The 16469-nt window shown below is 43.1% G+C and overlaps 1 protein-coding gene across 1 annotated transcript in view; it reads right to left on the reverse strand.

The window, feature by feature from the left end:
* The window catches only part of LOC126184243 (neuronal PAS domain-containing protein 4A), a 1173452-nt gene that overhangs the window by 275605 nt on the left and 881378 nt on the right, over positions 1-16469 (reverse strand). The window contains 1 exon segment of the mRNA XM_049926613.1: positions 10218-10397. Within this exon segment, the coding sequence (XP_049782570.1) occupies positions 10218-10397 (180 nt within the window).

The raw sequence follows: 16469 nt of genomic DNA on the forward strand, positions 1-16469 counted from the left end.
GACGTGTGTGTGTGTGTGTGTGTGTGTGTGTGTGTGTGTGCGTGTGCGTGTGCGTGTTTCACATCACCTCCTAAACCATTGGACCGATTTGAACCAAACTCGTTACACAAATACCGTATTGTCAGGCAACAATCGCTGTGGGGGTAAGAACCACCTAGCCTCATAGTTCAGGAGATATGAAGTCATAAAAAGTAAGACACATAAAAAAACTGCCGGATCATGCACGACGTTTAGATGTATATATTACTTCTGTGCTACTGTCTCTAATCGCAATAAATTTCGGAGGGAGTGTCCACCTATAGCGTCAAATGCACTACGAAAGTATATCATGGTACTAAAAATAGTTCCGAAGATATGACGTCGTATACACTGAAGTGTGAAATACTGCCGCATCATGCTCGACATTTAAATTTATTACTTCCTTTCTACTAACACTACTCGCGACATATTTCGCTGACAATATCCACATATGCCGCTGAAAGAACCTTCTCAAATATATCATTGTGCGACACACAGTTCAAGACGTATGAGGTGATACACACTGATATAGTTGAAGAAATGCCGAATCATGCATGAAGTTTTAAAATATTTATTCTTTGCTACCAAGACACTGCTACAGACGACTCAAATTAAGGAAATCCCTGACACCTTGCTGCGCTTTTGACAGCTTTCAGCTGTAGGCGAAAACGATAGCCGTTTATAGAGCTATGAAAAAGTTTTTCCGTAGAGACGTTTACAAAATCGCGTAGTAGACACACGTAGCATCCTCGTACAGAAACTGTCCCGAATAATGTTTCTTAATTTGGATACTGCACTTATACATTTGTACATTATGCATATTTCTTCGTAGAACTGCTTCGAAATTTCAAAGGTGATTTCACGAATACATGTAAAGGAAATTTTTTCGATATTTCACTGCAAACACGGTTCATTTTTGGTTCCCGTTTCTAATAGAAAATTGACAAAATGAATACTCGGGCAATTTCAGGTTTGTCAGTCAGTATTTTAATAAGTGTGACATTTGCGGCCGTGAAAATTTACATTTTATGAATTCCATATTCCAGGTGGATAATACAAGACTCCAAAATGTATTTCACATAATAAACACTTTGAAAAACATACTGAGCGACCAGCCATATCCTCTGCTTTGTCACCCATAGGGCATTTCTGGGGTGCGATGGAAAGACGTACACTTTCATATACGAGGTGCATTCAAGTTCTAAGGCCTCCGATTTTTTTCTCCAGACTGGAAAGAGATAGAAACATGCGCATTGTTTTAAAATGAGGCGGCGTTCATTGTCAATACGTCCCAGAGATGGCAGCACCGTACGGCAGATGGAATTTTACCGCCAGCGGCGATAATGAGAACTGTTTTAAATACTTAAAATGGTGACGTTATCCTTACTTGAACAGCGTGCAATCATTCGTTTTCTGAATTTGCGTGGTGTGAAACCAATTGAAATTCATCGACAGTTGAAGGAGATATGTGGTGATGGAGTTATGGATGTGTCGAAAGTGCGTTCGTGGGTGCGACAGTTTAATGAAGGCAGAACATCGTGTGACAACAAGCCGAAACAACCACGGGCTCGCACAAGCCGGTCTGACGACATGGTGGAGAAAGTGGAGAGAATTGTTTTGGGGGATAGCCGAATGACTGTTGAACAGATCGCATCCAGAGTTGGCATTTCTGTGGGTTCTGTGCACACAATCCTGCATGACGACCTGAAAATGCGTAAAGTGTCATCCAGGTGGGTGCCACGAATGCTGACGGATGACCACATGGCTGCCCGTGTGGCATGTTGCCAAGCAATGTTGACGTGCAACGACAGCATGAATGGGACTTTCTTTTCGTCGGTTGTAACAATGGATGAGACGTGGACGCCATTTTTCAATCCAGAAACAAAGCGCCAGTCAGCTCAATGGAAGCACACAGATTCACTGCCACCAAAAAAATTTCGGGTAACCGCCAGTGCTGAAAAAATGATGGTGTCCATGTTCTGGAACAGCGAGGGCGTAATCCTTACCCATTGCGTTCCAAAGGGCACTACGGTAACAGGTGCATCCTACGAAAATGTTTTGAAGAACAAATTCCTTCCTGCACTGCAACAAAAACGTCCGGGAAGGGCTGCGCGTGTGCTGTTTCACCAAGACAACGCACCCGCACTCGAGCTAACGTTACGCAACAGTTTCTTGGTGATAAGAACTTTGAAGTGATTCCTCATGCTCCCTGCTCATCTGACCTGGCTCCTAGTGACTTTTGGCTTTTTCCAACAATGAAAGACACGCTCCGTGGCCGCACATTCACCAGCCGTGCTGCTATTGCCTCAGCGATTTTCCAATGGTCAAAACAGACTCCTAAAGAAGCCTTCGCCGCTGCCATGGAATCATGGCGTCAGCGTTGTGAAAAATGTGTACGTCTGCAGGGCGATTACGTCGAGAAGTAAAGCCAGTTTCATCGATTTCGGGTGAGTAGTTAATTAGAAAAAAAATCGGAGGTCTTAGAACTTGAATACACCTCGTACTCTCCAGCGAACAGTCTTCATGAACTGAGACAGCATGTGCTTCAGACAGGGTAAGAAAATCCTCGAAACGACATTCGGGACTGTGCTTCAGTGCCTCAAAGAATACAAGAGTGCATTCGTGCCCGTGGGAGGTTGCACTTCACGCTGATGTTGATGACAGACGTAAGCTCGAAACGGAATGAAAGTTTAATGATTTAATACTCGTTATACTGCAAGCATCTCCACACAGTTTGATAAATATAGGACCGGAGCTGGCTGGAGCAGCTCTTGAGTGTGACGTACGGAGTGAGGAGAGCGGACAGGCGGCAGTGTGTGGGGCGGCCCGCGTGTGGCCGCTCGCCCACTTTCCTCTTCATTAGGCGTCGAACCCGCGGCCGGCGGCGATGTCTATCGGCGCTTCATTAACACGTAACGTCCGTCAGGCGGCGGCGTGTAATTGACAATCTGATAGCCCGCCAGCTCTCGCCCTGCCCGCTCTCGTCGACTTTTTAGACGCGCTAAGCATCCGCGCTTGAGGAATCACAGATGCTTGTCGTCGTATTGATCGAAGGCGACAGCCCGCCTCCAAACGAGAAAGTGCTGCTCGCAAGGCCTACATTTGGCGCCGAGCGGTGTGAGGCCGGTGTAATTTTTTCGAGCTAGTCCCTTAATGAAGGTGACACTTGTCCTTCCAGTACGCTAACGAAACGGAACAGCAAGCAGTTTGCATTTGTACCTATTCCTGAAAGCACGAACAAGAACCTCCTTTACCAGAGAATTTTATCATGATCTTCTGCATTATTTTAGAAAGATAATTTTAATTCGGGGTCAGTAAATGATGAAATATTTATTTTAGGAATAGCAAAACAACAGACAAGCTTTATTTTTTTATTTCAGTTATTAGCTTTATACTCACGGCTTCGTCCGCATACACGTATGTCACACGTATTGCACATCTCCTCCCCCCTTCTCTCTCTATCCATCTCCTCCTCCTCCCTCCCCCTGTTCATCTCCTCCTTCCTCCCCCTCTCTGTCCATCTCCTATGTTCCCCCGTTTTCAACCGTACCGCAGTGGTAGGTGGTCTTTAGCACCACAGTACTTCGTTCCAGACAATCAGTAGTATGTGTTCCAAGTTTGGTTGAAATCGATCCAGTGGCTTAGGAAGGGAATTGGTACATATGTATATACATCCGTTTTTGTACCACACTGAGCACCCTTCCTTGCCGGTTATGTACTTATTCCAGTCATCTATTACTCCATCTCCTTCCCCCATCTGTGTCCATCTCCTCCTTCTCTCTCCCTGTCTCTTCATGTTCTCCTCCTCTACCCTTATCTTCTCACTACCCCCATTTCAATAGGAGGTTCGTGATTCTTCCCTCACAGTATTTCCTTCCAGTAACACGTGAACCAAGTTTGACTGCAATCGATCCAGGAATTTAGAAGTAACTTCTTACGCATGGCTTCACCAATGTACGCATGTGTCACATATATTTCTCATACATTTAATGTATTTCACACATATCTGTACAAATATTTCACCTGTGCCTCTAGCGAATTTCGCCCTGCAGTTTTATTTTCACTCAGATCAATGCTTATGACGATATATCTCCCGAACTGTATGTCGCACCACGACATAATTTTTCTGATACATTTAGAGGCATATGTGAATACTGCTTGCAAAATGTGTAGCGAATTCGTTAGTAGTAAATAAGTAATAAATTAGAAAGTCATGCTTTATGCGCCTATTTTACTGTATGCACATTGGAAATATATTAAGCGGTAAACGTTTTTCTTTTCATCATTTTGTGGCAGTTGCCTGCGAGGAAATGTTTCGTAAGGTTTGAAATTATGTGTGAAATTTGTTGCAAGTCACTAAGAGCCGTCATTATGGATATTTGTGTGTCATAGGCTACACTGCTTTTTTAACCCCACCCTTGTGATATGTAGGTGTCTCTTACACCCTTAGCGGTTCTTTCTAGACAGTGAGGGGTACGTGTACCAAGTTCGGTTGAAATCGGTCCAGTGGTTTAGGGGGAGATGTAGAACATACATATATAAACACGTACGTACATACATACATACATACACCGAAGCGCCAAAGAAACTGGTATAAGCATGCGTATTCAAATACAGAGATATGTAAACAGGCAGAACACGGCGCTGTGGTCGGCAACGCCTATATAAGACAAGCGTCTGGTGCAGTTGTTAGATCGGTTACTGCTACTACAATGGAAGGTTATCAATATTTAAATGAGTCTGAATGTGACGTTATAGTCGGCGCACTGGCGATAGTACACAGAATCTTCGAGGTAGAGATGAAGTGAGGATTTTCTCGTGCGACTATTTCACGAGTGTACCGTGAATATCAAGAATCCGGTAAAACATCAAATCTCCGACATCGCTCCGGCCGGAAAAAGATTCTGCCAGAACGGTACCAACTACGACTGACAGAAGTGTAACCCTTCCGCAGATTGCTGCAGATTTCAATGCTGGGCCATCAACAACTAACAGCGTGAGAACCATTCAACCAAACATCATCGTAACGGGCTTTCGGGACCGAAGGCCCACTCGTGCACACTTCATGACTGCAAGACACAAAGCTTTACGCCTCGCCTGGGCCCGTCCACGCCGATATTGGACTGTTGATGACTGGATACATGTCGCCTGGTCAGACAAGTCTCGTTTTAAATTGTATCGAGCGAATAGACGTGTACCGGTATGGAGACAACCTCGTGAATCCATGGACTCTGCATGTCAGCAGGGGACTGTTCAAGCTGGTGGAGGCTCTGTAAGGGTGTCAGTCATGTGCAGTTGGAGTGATAATGGACGCCTGATACATCTAGATACGACTCTGACAGGTGACACGTAGGTAAGCATCCTGTCTGATCACCTGCATTCATTCATGTCCAATGTGCATTCCGATGGACTTGGGGAATTCCAGCGACATCCCACACGTTCAGAATTGCTGCAGAGTGGCTCCAGGAACACTCTTCTGAGTTTAAACACTTCCGCTGGTCACCAGACACCCCAGACATGAACACTATTGAGCAAATCTGGGATGCCATGCTACATTCTGTTCAAAAGAGAACCCCATTCCCCCGTACTCTTACGGATTTATGGGCAGCCCTGCAGGATTCATGGTGTCAATTCCCTCCAGCACTACTTCAGACATTAGTCGAGTCCACGCCACGTCGTGTTCCGTGCTCGCGGGGGTCCTAACGATATTAAGCAGGCATACCTGTTTCTTTGGCTCTTCAATGCATGTATGGACATCCATTTTTATAATATGTCAGGCCTGGCTGACAAACACGGCGTTACCCGGGTATTTATTTGCTCTAATCTTCTATTTGTCCATATCCTGCTCCCCCTCCTCTCTGCCCATCTCCAAATAAGAGGTTAGTAAAGTTCCGTGTTCTAGCCCTAGACGGGCCAGTCAGGCCCGATGGAACTTAATGGTCTGTTTGAAATTCTGAAGATATCAGGGGTAAAATAAAGAGAGCGAAAAGCAATTCACAACCTGTACGCAAGCCAGACAGCAGCCACAAGAATCTAGGGGGCAGGGAAGGGAAGCAGTAGTTGAGAGGGGAGTGAGAGAGGGTTGTAGCCTATCCCGATGTTATTCAATCTGTACATTGAGCAATCAATAAAGGAAAACAACGAAAGATCTGGAGTAGGAATTAAATTTCAGGGAGAAGAAACAAAAATTTTTATGTTTGCCGACGACACTGTAATTCTTTCAGAGACAGCAAAGGACCCGGAAGGCCAGTTGAACGGAATGGGCAGTGTCTTGAAAGGAGAATATAAGATGAACATTAACAAAAACAAAACAAGGGTAATGGAGTGTAGTCAAATTAAATCAGGGGATGCTGAAAGAATCAGATTAGGAACGAGATTCTTAAAGTAGTAGATGAGTTTTGCTATTTCCTGCAGGTTACGTCCGAGTCGAGTCCCACCATACAGGCGTGCGTTAGCGATCTCGGCTACAAAGGTGGCTAATGGCTAATAGAGAATGTTTAACGGATAAGACTTGTGTTTGTTTATTATATAAAACAAGGATTCTGGATTTACCCTGCAGCTTTAAAAATAAGAGTGCCTTAAACATGGATCGATCGTTAGCTAAGGGGAAATCATACTAATATAATAAGAAACTGAAACGATTACAAAGCACGGTTTACACGAAGTCATGGTCTCCCTCTTTCCTGATGGTTATACCATCGTACGGTCATAGCTGTTTTTCATTTACCTCCTTTATTTTATTTTAGCTTTGTCACCCTTCCTGTGGCTACAGTCATCCGTTACCCTAAGGGGGGAAGTCGAGCGCACCATCTGTCTGTGAGCTGTATAAACTTCGTGGTTGTGTTATAGTATTTTAACTGATTATATATCGTACGAGGGCTGTTCGGAAATTAAGGATCGATTGGGCGCGAAATGGAAACCACAGCCAAAATCCAATGAAACTTTGCGCACATATGTTAGGCAGTATCTCTGGTATGCCCATCGATCGCGTCAAGTCGCTCTTTTCATTTCTGAGCGCACAGTCAGCACTTAAACATGCCTAGAAAACAGTGTCTCCTGGTCTCCTGCCAAGTATGGGTGCTTGCCGTGACATTTCGCCTGATTCATGCAGCCCACATAACGTAACTTTCATGCATTTCCTTCTTCATGACAATTCTCGGCAGCACACTGCAGGGGCAACGAAGACGCTCCTGCAGTCCCTGGTCGCCCAACGTATAGCATAGATGTGGCTCCTTGTGACTTTCATCTCTGCTCCCATGAGCCACTAGCTATGGAGACGTTAATTTGGAGCAGACGACGAGCTGCAGCATTGGCGGAAAGCATAGGCGCCTGCCTCCTAGGACGAGGGAATTGAAAAGTTGGGACAGATGTCTAAATCGGAGCGGCGGCTATGTAGAGAAGTGGCTGGAAGGTGTTGCTAACTGTTGCAAATAATTTTTTTTTAATTTCCATTTCGCGACCGATCTGACGTTACTTTCAAAATAGCCCTCGTATTTTCTGATGTGGTGATGGGAGGGGATGGGAGGGGGGGCGGGAGGGGGGCGGACCAGCCCAGCATTTGCGTAATTGAGGTATAAAACCGCCCAAAAGTCACACTGAGTGTGGCCGGTGTATCAGGGCAACGGTCGCCAAAACACAGCACGGTCTCGACTCGTGTCAGGCTCACATACGTGCCCCTTGCCTCTCAGGGTAGTGAGCCGTTCTTTAAGCTATACGAATTGGCCGTGCACCTCACGTCGTAAAAACGTGCTTAAATATGGACTAATATTGCCAACGACGCTGACTGACTTCTACACTAAAGACCAGTCTGTTACCACAGTCTTTATTTTGTATTCATATTCGGTGGCTTCACCAGCTCACAACCAAACTCTCAGCTTCAGTTTAACACAGAGCTTCGGCTTCGTCACAGATCTGTCTAACGCTACAATCTAGATTTCGAGACGGATTGGATTGTTTGGGGAAGGAGACCAGACAGCGAGGTCATCGGTGTCATTGGATTAGGCAAAGAAGGGGAAGGAAGTCGGCCGTGCCCTTTCAAATGAACCATCCCGGCATTTGCCTGGAGTGATTTAGGGAAATCACGGAAAACCTAAATCAGGATGGCCGGACGCGGGATTGAACCGTCGTCCTCCCAGATTTCGAGACGGAATATTGGAAGTTATATAAAATACTGAAATTCCTTTTGTCACCCCTCTAGCGGCTTACATATCTCAGGTTTGTGAGAAAGGAAGGTTTTCGATACATTTCCACGGTGTCACCTGATGACCAAAATACGAGAGTTAGTAGATGTGATTCGGTTGAATAATCAATAACAAATGGAATACATCATGTCTTTCTTAACGTAGAGGAAACTTCAGACGTAAAAGTAACATCGGGCTTATGCAAAGGGAGTGTTACAGTACTATTACTGTCCACTATTTACATAAATTTTCTCGTAGGTATCGTTTTAACTTACATGAGGATGCTCTCATATAATGCTCTTGCATACAGAGAACTCGCTAGGCTAGAAATTTGCAGCAAAATGCAGGAAGACCAGTAGCTGAACAATTATTGGTGCAGTGGTTGACAGTTTACTAACAGCGTAAACTAAGGTAACCTATTGGGTATAAATACGCAGAAAACACGTCACTGTATGTCTGCTCGATTGCCGAACATTCACTAGTAGCAGTAACAGTCATTAAATATCTCTAAGTATGCGTACGTAACGATTTAAAGTGGAACAACGCAAAACTAACGGCAGCAAAGGCAGATGCCAACTTGAGATTCTTTGGAAGGATCCTCAGGAAGTGTAGCCCACGCACACAGGAGGTAACTTACTCGTACAAAACCCTCGTTCGACGAATATTCGAATATTACTCGGTAGTCTGGAACCATTGCCAGACAGCACTCGTGCTGTATTTCCCAGAAGATACGGAACACAGCCATACACGGAAGAGCTCCGAGCTGCCTACTATTCAGGTGCAACTGTGCTACAGCATGCCTCCAACAGAGGGCGCACAAGGCAATACTTCCGTTTTACATCATACAAATACTTCCTAAGTAGACATCCAGCCAGCAGGCACGGATATAAGGCGACAAAAGGCTCCACTCAACACAGTAATCGGCAAGGTATTGCATAATACCTAAAGAGAGCATCAGGAATTTGTCAATGGTCGTAACCAAGAAGATCCAGATTAGACATTCTAAAATTGATGGTCGTATTGTTCACAGGATCCAGGAATAGACGAGCGTTGAGGACAGATCAGTGCAAACGAAAACGGGTGGTGCCACACAACACCTTCATAATAATTATTTGTGAAGTTTCTGTTCATACATTACTGTAAGTTGTTTGCTAATCTGTGTTGACATCATTTGGCCATGGGTATTGGCTAACCAAATTCTGCCCTTTGACGAAGACTTTACAGTTGCTGTGTGCAAACAAGCCACCTCTTTACAGCAACTAATTTCGGTGTTAAGGCGTTTTCTTCCTGCCACATTTATATGTTTGATGTCAAACATATTTGATGAATACAACAGTTAGTGAATACAACAGTTACAAACAGCGAAGATCCAAAGAAGAGCAATGTATTTCGTCAAAGATCCCCTCAACAGTCGCGAAAGGGACACGGACATACTTATCCATCTCCTGTGGCGGACACACAGTGAAGTGGCGCACTGGTCAGCATAGTGGATTCGCATTCGGAAGGACGTCTGTTCACATCCCCGTCCACATCTGGGTTTTCCGTGATTTCCCTAAATCATTTAAGGCGCATTCGAGGATAGTTTTTCCTTTTTTTATAAAAAAAGATCACGGCCGATTTCCTTCTCCATCAATCTGTAAATCTAGCTTGTACTCCGTCTCTAATGACCTCAACAGCTAGGACATTAAACTCTAATCTTCCTTCCTTCCTGTTTTCTTTTTTTTTTTTTTTTTTTTTTGTCTCCAATGGTAGACTCGAGATGAGAGGCACTGTGCATCACTGTGTGGTTTACATTTAAAATTTCGAGAACGTACGTTCCTAGAAAATTCTTCCTTCTACTTATATCACGCGTGACATTAAATTTGGAGAGAAACAAACTCCGAGGGAGCCTAACCAACAATCTTTCTTACCGCGCACCATTCGCGACTGGAAGAGGAAAAGGGGGAAGTGACAGCGGTACACAAAGCACCCCCCGTCTGGTGCCTTGCGGAGGGTGGATACAGATGTAGGCGTGCGTACCTTCTGGTCGCCGAAGCGCATCTGGCGGCGGGCGTTGCGCGACACGTTCATGCGGCAGAGGAAGAGCCGGCGGTCGTCCCCCGGCGCGGCAGCCTGGCGGGCCAGCTCCGCCTGCACCGCCGCCTGGTCCTGCTTGTCGATGATGTCGTACACGCTGTCCCCGTGGATCAGCAGGTCTTCCTGCAACACCCAACCACACATCCCTCACTCATTTCTCCAAATCTAAGCCATTTCTTTTTTATTCCTGAAATTCAATTTAAGAGTAATAGTGAAATATCAGAAGTTGTGCCGGGCCGGGACTCGAACCCAAATTTCCCGCCTATCGCGAGCGACCGCCTTGCATCTTAAGGATACATGGTACTTATAAATGGTGGAAAATCGATTTTTTTATGACTTTATTAAATTCTATAGTCTTTCCTGATTACATTGATATATACATTATAGGGTTTCAAATGAAAAAAATGACCTATATTTACCAAATTTTAAAGTTACGTTCATTTATGCCGCGACACCCCCTTTATTTCTATTACAAAACCCAACATTATTTCGAAAAGAACTGTCAACTTCGTTTCCAGCGATTATATGTGTGATACATTGTATATGTTGGTAACAGTCCAGGTTTCTAGTGTCTGTGAATGATTATCTTTGCTAGTATTTAGTTTTGTTTCGCTAAAGCAGTTTGTTCACGTGTTGCTGAATGTTTGTTGTCCAGGTGCTACAGATATTTTTGGAAGTACATATCCTTTAGTGTGCAATAAATACGAACTACGCTACGCATCAAGAAATTCAACAAAAGGAAATTCCGTGGTAACCAGTTCACAAACAAAGCAAGCCACACTGTTGAAAGTAACCTATGTATCAGTTCTTCAGGGAAGAAACTCCCACATGGCACGCCTGCTGGTGATTCAAATTTTTGTGTTAAGAATGACGCTGTTTGTAGTGGATTTGTTGTTGTTGATGTGTGCATCTTATCTTCTTTGATGAAAGAAGTGGCGAAATGTAAACAATGTGATGGTGTAGGCTGTCTGGAAATAACTGAACAACAAAGTAGCAGGAAGCGTTTAGCGTCAAAATTAGTTGTTCTGTGTAGATCCTGCAATAAATCTATCTCAAAAATGGCTTCTAACATTGTGCATTATTTATATGAGGTGCATTTGGAGTTAGTGTATGCAATGCGTGCAATATGAAAAGGAAAAAAAAGCTGCTCAAACGTTTTGTGGTTTGATGGGCCTTCCTCCTCCTCCCAGTAGGTTCAGCAAGTACTTAAAAATGCTTTTAGGTGCCTTGGCGGTCGTGTCTAAGGCATCTATGAAACGTGCAGTAGAAGAGACTGTAAACATTAGTGGAACCAGGGACGTTGCTGTCGCACTTAATGGGATATGGCAACGTCGAGGACATCGTTCCTTGAATGGTATTGTATGTGCTACTTCTCTGGAGAATGGAAAAGTTGTTGATGTTGAGTTCTTATCCAAGTACTGCCACACCTGCCACGGTAACAATGAAGGACATATTGAACATCAGTGTTCTAAGAATTATGATGGTTACAGTAGAAGTATGGAGTGTGATGGAGCTCTAAAAATGTTTCAGAAGTCGGTGCCCGTTTATAACGTTAGATATACGAAGTGCCTAGGTGATGGGGACTCTAAGGCTTTCGATAAAATTAATGAGTTCAATGTTTATGGTGATACCTTGGTAACAAAACTTGAGTGTTGTGGACATGTGCAAAAGAGGATGGGTGCTAGATTGAGGAAGCTACGAAGAGGAATGAAAGGAAAGCTGCTATCTGATGGAAAATCTCTGTCTGTCCGAGGCAGATTGACGGAAACTGAGATTGACCTTCTTCAGAGTTACTTTGGACTGGCTGTTAGACGAACTGCACCTCTGAATGATGTTACAGCAATGAGAAAAGCTGTATGGGCCACCTGCTTTCATAAGTTGACCACAGATAATACCCTGTTCACGGACCTTGCCCTAAAGGAGCAGATTCTTGGTGTGGTTACCAAAAAGCAAAAGAAAGTGGTCAACTATACCATCATAAGCATTCTCTTCCTTAGCCTGTTATGAATGAAATTAAAGCCAATTTTTAGAGACCTGAGTGACCCTGATTTGCTTAGTAAATGACTTCATGGGGGCACTCAGAACACAAATGAAAGTTTCACCCATTGCATATGATTAAGATTACCCGAGAATGTTTTTGTAGGACTAAATACATTAAAAGTTGGTGTACTAGGTGCACTGATATGTTTCAGTAATGGAGTGATAGGAAGCCTGGAAGTCCTGAGAAATTTAGGCATAAAACGTTGTTCTAATATGGAAGATCAATTGCTTGTGTATGACAGACAACGGATGCATGAAGCTGAAAGATTCGCTCTTCAAGTTACCAAAGAAGCAAAAAGTGCTAAAAGGAATGCCAAGGGGAAACTTGAAGATGAAGAGACGCTGCGGGATGAAGATTATGCTTCAGGAATGTTCCGAGGCACAGTTTAATAGGACTCATATCTTCATTCCCAATTTCCCGCAAATTGTATTTTTCAGAATTCAGGTAGATTTCCTAAAGTTTATAAATCATTGGTTTAATTTTTTTCTGTAACTTTCAATAGTCCATACTTATGTAGTACACCTAAGGTTTATTGCAGAATCAACTAAATTACATAAAAAATAACATTTTTATTAGGAAAAAATTATAAAAATTAAAATGTAAGATGTGATATTTTTATCCTTGTAATATACACAATAGGTGGAATTAAATAGGTCTAATATCGCAGCCATCATATCATGCATATTTGGTAAAAATTTAGTCTCCTTCAAACGTATAACATTGGATTTAATGATACCTTAATTTGAGGAAGTATTTTGGAAAAAAATTGCATCAGTTTCTTTGTAATTTTCTTAAATACCCTAAGGAGGTTCAAAAATATTCAAAATACTTCTAATTTGTTTACAAAGTGTGCTGGATTAACTGATATCAACAAAAAATCTGTAAAATATATACATTATAAACAGTGCCTGATAGAAATAGATGTTGATTTTTACATAATGTTGAGCCGAAAAAAGTACCCTGTATCCTTTAGCTGTCCAAGCCGCTTCATATATATATATATATATATATATATATATATATATATATATATATAAGGCGAAGACGAGTCTGTGACGACAAGGACAAGATAGTCTATGACTTCTCGTTGATTGCTTCTAAAACATGCACGGGAATCACGAGACGTCCAAGTGTGGATAAATGAATTATTAATCTGTGAGAGGAAGCAGATGTGTGTGCGACGTATGGAAGTTGGAATCGGTCCGGGCAGCGATCTCGGATAGCCTTAGTAGTAAGGTGACCGTTCGCGATATGCGGGAAATCCGGATTCGAATACCGATCCATTACAAATTTTCAAATATCGGTGTAAGTAGTACATCTACACCCATTACAGTTAAGTTGAATTTCCGGGATTAATTTCAGTACTTGAAACTGTAATGCGTATCAAACATAAATATAAGGCAAATTCTTAGTACGATATTAATTTTTCTTACTTCATTACTGCTTCATCTACATTCAATATCTCATCGGAAGTATCCGGACACCCATATGTAATGTGGATTTAACCAGTACTTGTTGCTGGAGGCGGAGCCGCCACCATAAAAGGAATAGTTGCCTATTTGGACTTTTGGTGAAGTGACAGTGAAGTGGAAACGCGAAGGAACAGCTAAACCAAGACTAAGAAGATCTCATATACTGACGGACGCGGACCGCCGAGTGTTGTGGATTCTGGTTGTAATAAATTGCACGAAATCAGCGCAAGAAATCACTAAGTGTTCCAAAGTGCTACTAGCAGTCCAGGTACCACAATTACTGTGTGTAGTAAGTCAGAAAGAATGGGGTACAATTGTGAAGCAGCTTATCATAAGTCACACTTTTCTGTAGTCGTGCTAACCGATGCTTAGTCACTGAACGGTGGATAACTGCAAACGAGTCATTTGGAGTGGTGAATCACGCTATACCCCGTGGCATTCCGATGTAAGGGTTTGGGTTAAGTGAATTCCTGGATGGCGTTACGTGCCATCATGTGTAGAACCAATACTGAAGTGCGGAGTAGGTTGTGTGACAGTGTAGGGCTGTTATACGTGGTTATGGTGTGGTTCCATTACTGTGTTAAAGAAAATGATAAATTCGGAAGGAAGTGAAGATGTTTTACAGCATTGTTTACTGTATTCAGCAGAGGTAAAAAGCAGCATTTACAGGGCCATGGTTTGTGTGCAATAGCATTCCTGAAATGGACTGGCCTGCTTGGAATCGCGACCAGAACCTAGTGGTAAACTTTTCGGATGAGTTAGAAGGTCGACTTCGCTCCAGACCACAAAGTCCAACATCACTTCCTTCCCTGGTTTCGGCTCTTGAGAAAGAATTAGCAGTCATTCCTCCACACACATTCAAACACCTCACTGACTGTCCCAGAAGAGTTCCCAACATCACAAAGGCGAAGGGTATATACATTCCAAATTAATGTCCATTGATAGTTGTCAGGATACTTTTGTGCATATAGTGTAGATATCGCAATGGTAGTAATAATCCACGTGCCCCTATCGTAAATATGTACACAAATTGTTCATTGTCCGCAGCTCGTGGTCTAGTGGCTAGCGTTGCTGCCTCTGGATCACGGGGTCCCAGATTCGATTCCCGGTCGGGTTGGGGATTTTCTCTGCCCGGGGACTGGGTGTTTGTGTTGTCCGCATCATTTTCATCATCATCATCATCATCACAGTGGCTACACTGGATTGTGTAAAAATTGGACTGTGCAAAAATTGGGATTGTGTACGGGCGCTAAAGACCGCGCAGTTGAGCGCCCCACAAACCAAACATCATCATCATCATCATCATCATCATCATCATCATCATCAAATTGTTCATTTATTCAGTAGGACCTCGAACGTTCATAAGGGTATTGATCTTGTTTTATTTACTAGCTGTTTATCTGGCGTTGTCTGGTTACTTTTTTTTTTAATTCCTAAGGGACCATACTGCTGAGGTCATCGGTCCCTAGACTTACATACAACTTAAACTAACTTATGCTTAGAACATACACACACACACACACACACACACACACACACACACACACACACACACACACACATGCCCGAGGGAGGACACAAACCTCCGGAGGGGGGTCTGGTTACTAATGTATCCTAATCTTATAAGGGATGAAGTCGAACTCAACCGACAATATTTTAGAGATCTTTCATGGATATTACCTAAGTCTTTCGCTATGAGGGTCTCTGGTGGTTCGTTGTGGTTTATTCCGTTTCTTACCTCCAGCTACCTATGTTTCTGCAAAAATATCTACACAACTCTTAAAAAGGACTGTAATATGCAATCACTAAAACACGGTGTTTCATATGAACAGGCGCAAAAGTACTATGATGCGGTAGCCGTCGCTGCATGAACAGCTCAGCATGCGTCGTTGTGAAACACGTCAAGAAACGAGAACTTCTAATTTCATAATCAGATGGGCGGTAAGGAAATTCTGAACACAGTAATTTTAAAGAGAATAACTTATGAACTGTATGACATTCTTTCGACGTTGTTGAAAATAGTTCAAATGGCTCTAAGCACTCTGGGACTTGACATTTGAGGTCATCAGTCCCCTAGACTTAGAACTACTTAAACCTAACAAACCTAAGGACATCACACACATCCATGCCCGAGGCAGGATTCGAACCTGCGATCGCAGCAGCAGCGTGGTTCCGGACTGAAGCGCCTAGAACCGCTCGGCCACAGCGGCCGGCCACGTTGTTGAGAGAGGTAGTCATACAACGTCAAGAATTGCTACGAAGTTGCGGAGAAAAAGAAAAAATCGAGATAAAACTGCATATAAGTTACAGCAAAACTGCCAAACGACGTAAGACGAAGAGTAATGTAAGTGTTGATTTTAAGCTGGATAGTAATGTAGGATCAATTTAGGTTTCGAGAGAAATATAACAGAAAAAGAAACCCTAAAGAAAGAAAAACAGCCAGTAAATATTCAGAACGTTAAGGTCATTTGCGTTCACTGTAGCACTTCTCGATGTTCAAACTACAATGCTGTTCCCACACATACGTTTACAAAAGTTCTAACCTGTATTACGACCTGCGTATACTATTGTGGAATCACCAAATTCGCCCACTTACATGCCAGTTGTGATAAGACGGTTTCAGAATTAAGTTACTACTTAGTCAAAGTCGAAAATGTTGTGGATTTCGATAATGAAGATATA

The sequence above is a fragment of the Schistocerca cancellata genome, chromosome 4, assembly GCF_023864275.1.
Source record: "Schistocerca cancellata isolate TAMUIC-IGC-003103 chromosome 4, iqSchCanc2.1, whole genome shotgun sequence".
In the NCBI taxonomy this organism is placed as follows: domain Eukaryota; kingdom Metazoa; phylum Arthropoda; class Insecta; order Orthoptera; family Acrididae; genus Schistocerca; species Schistocerca cancellata.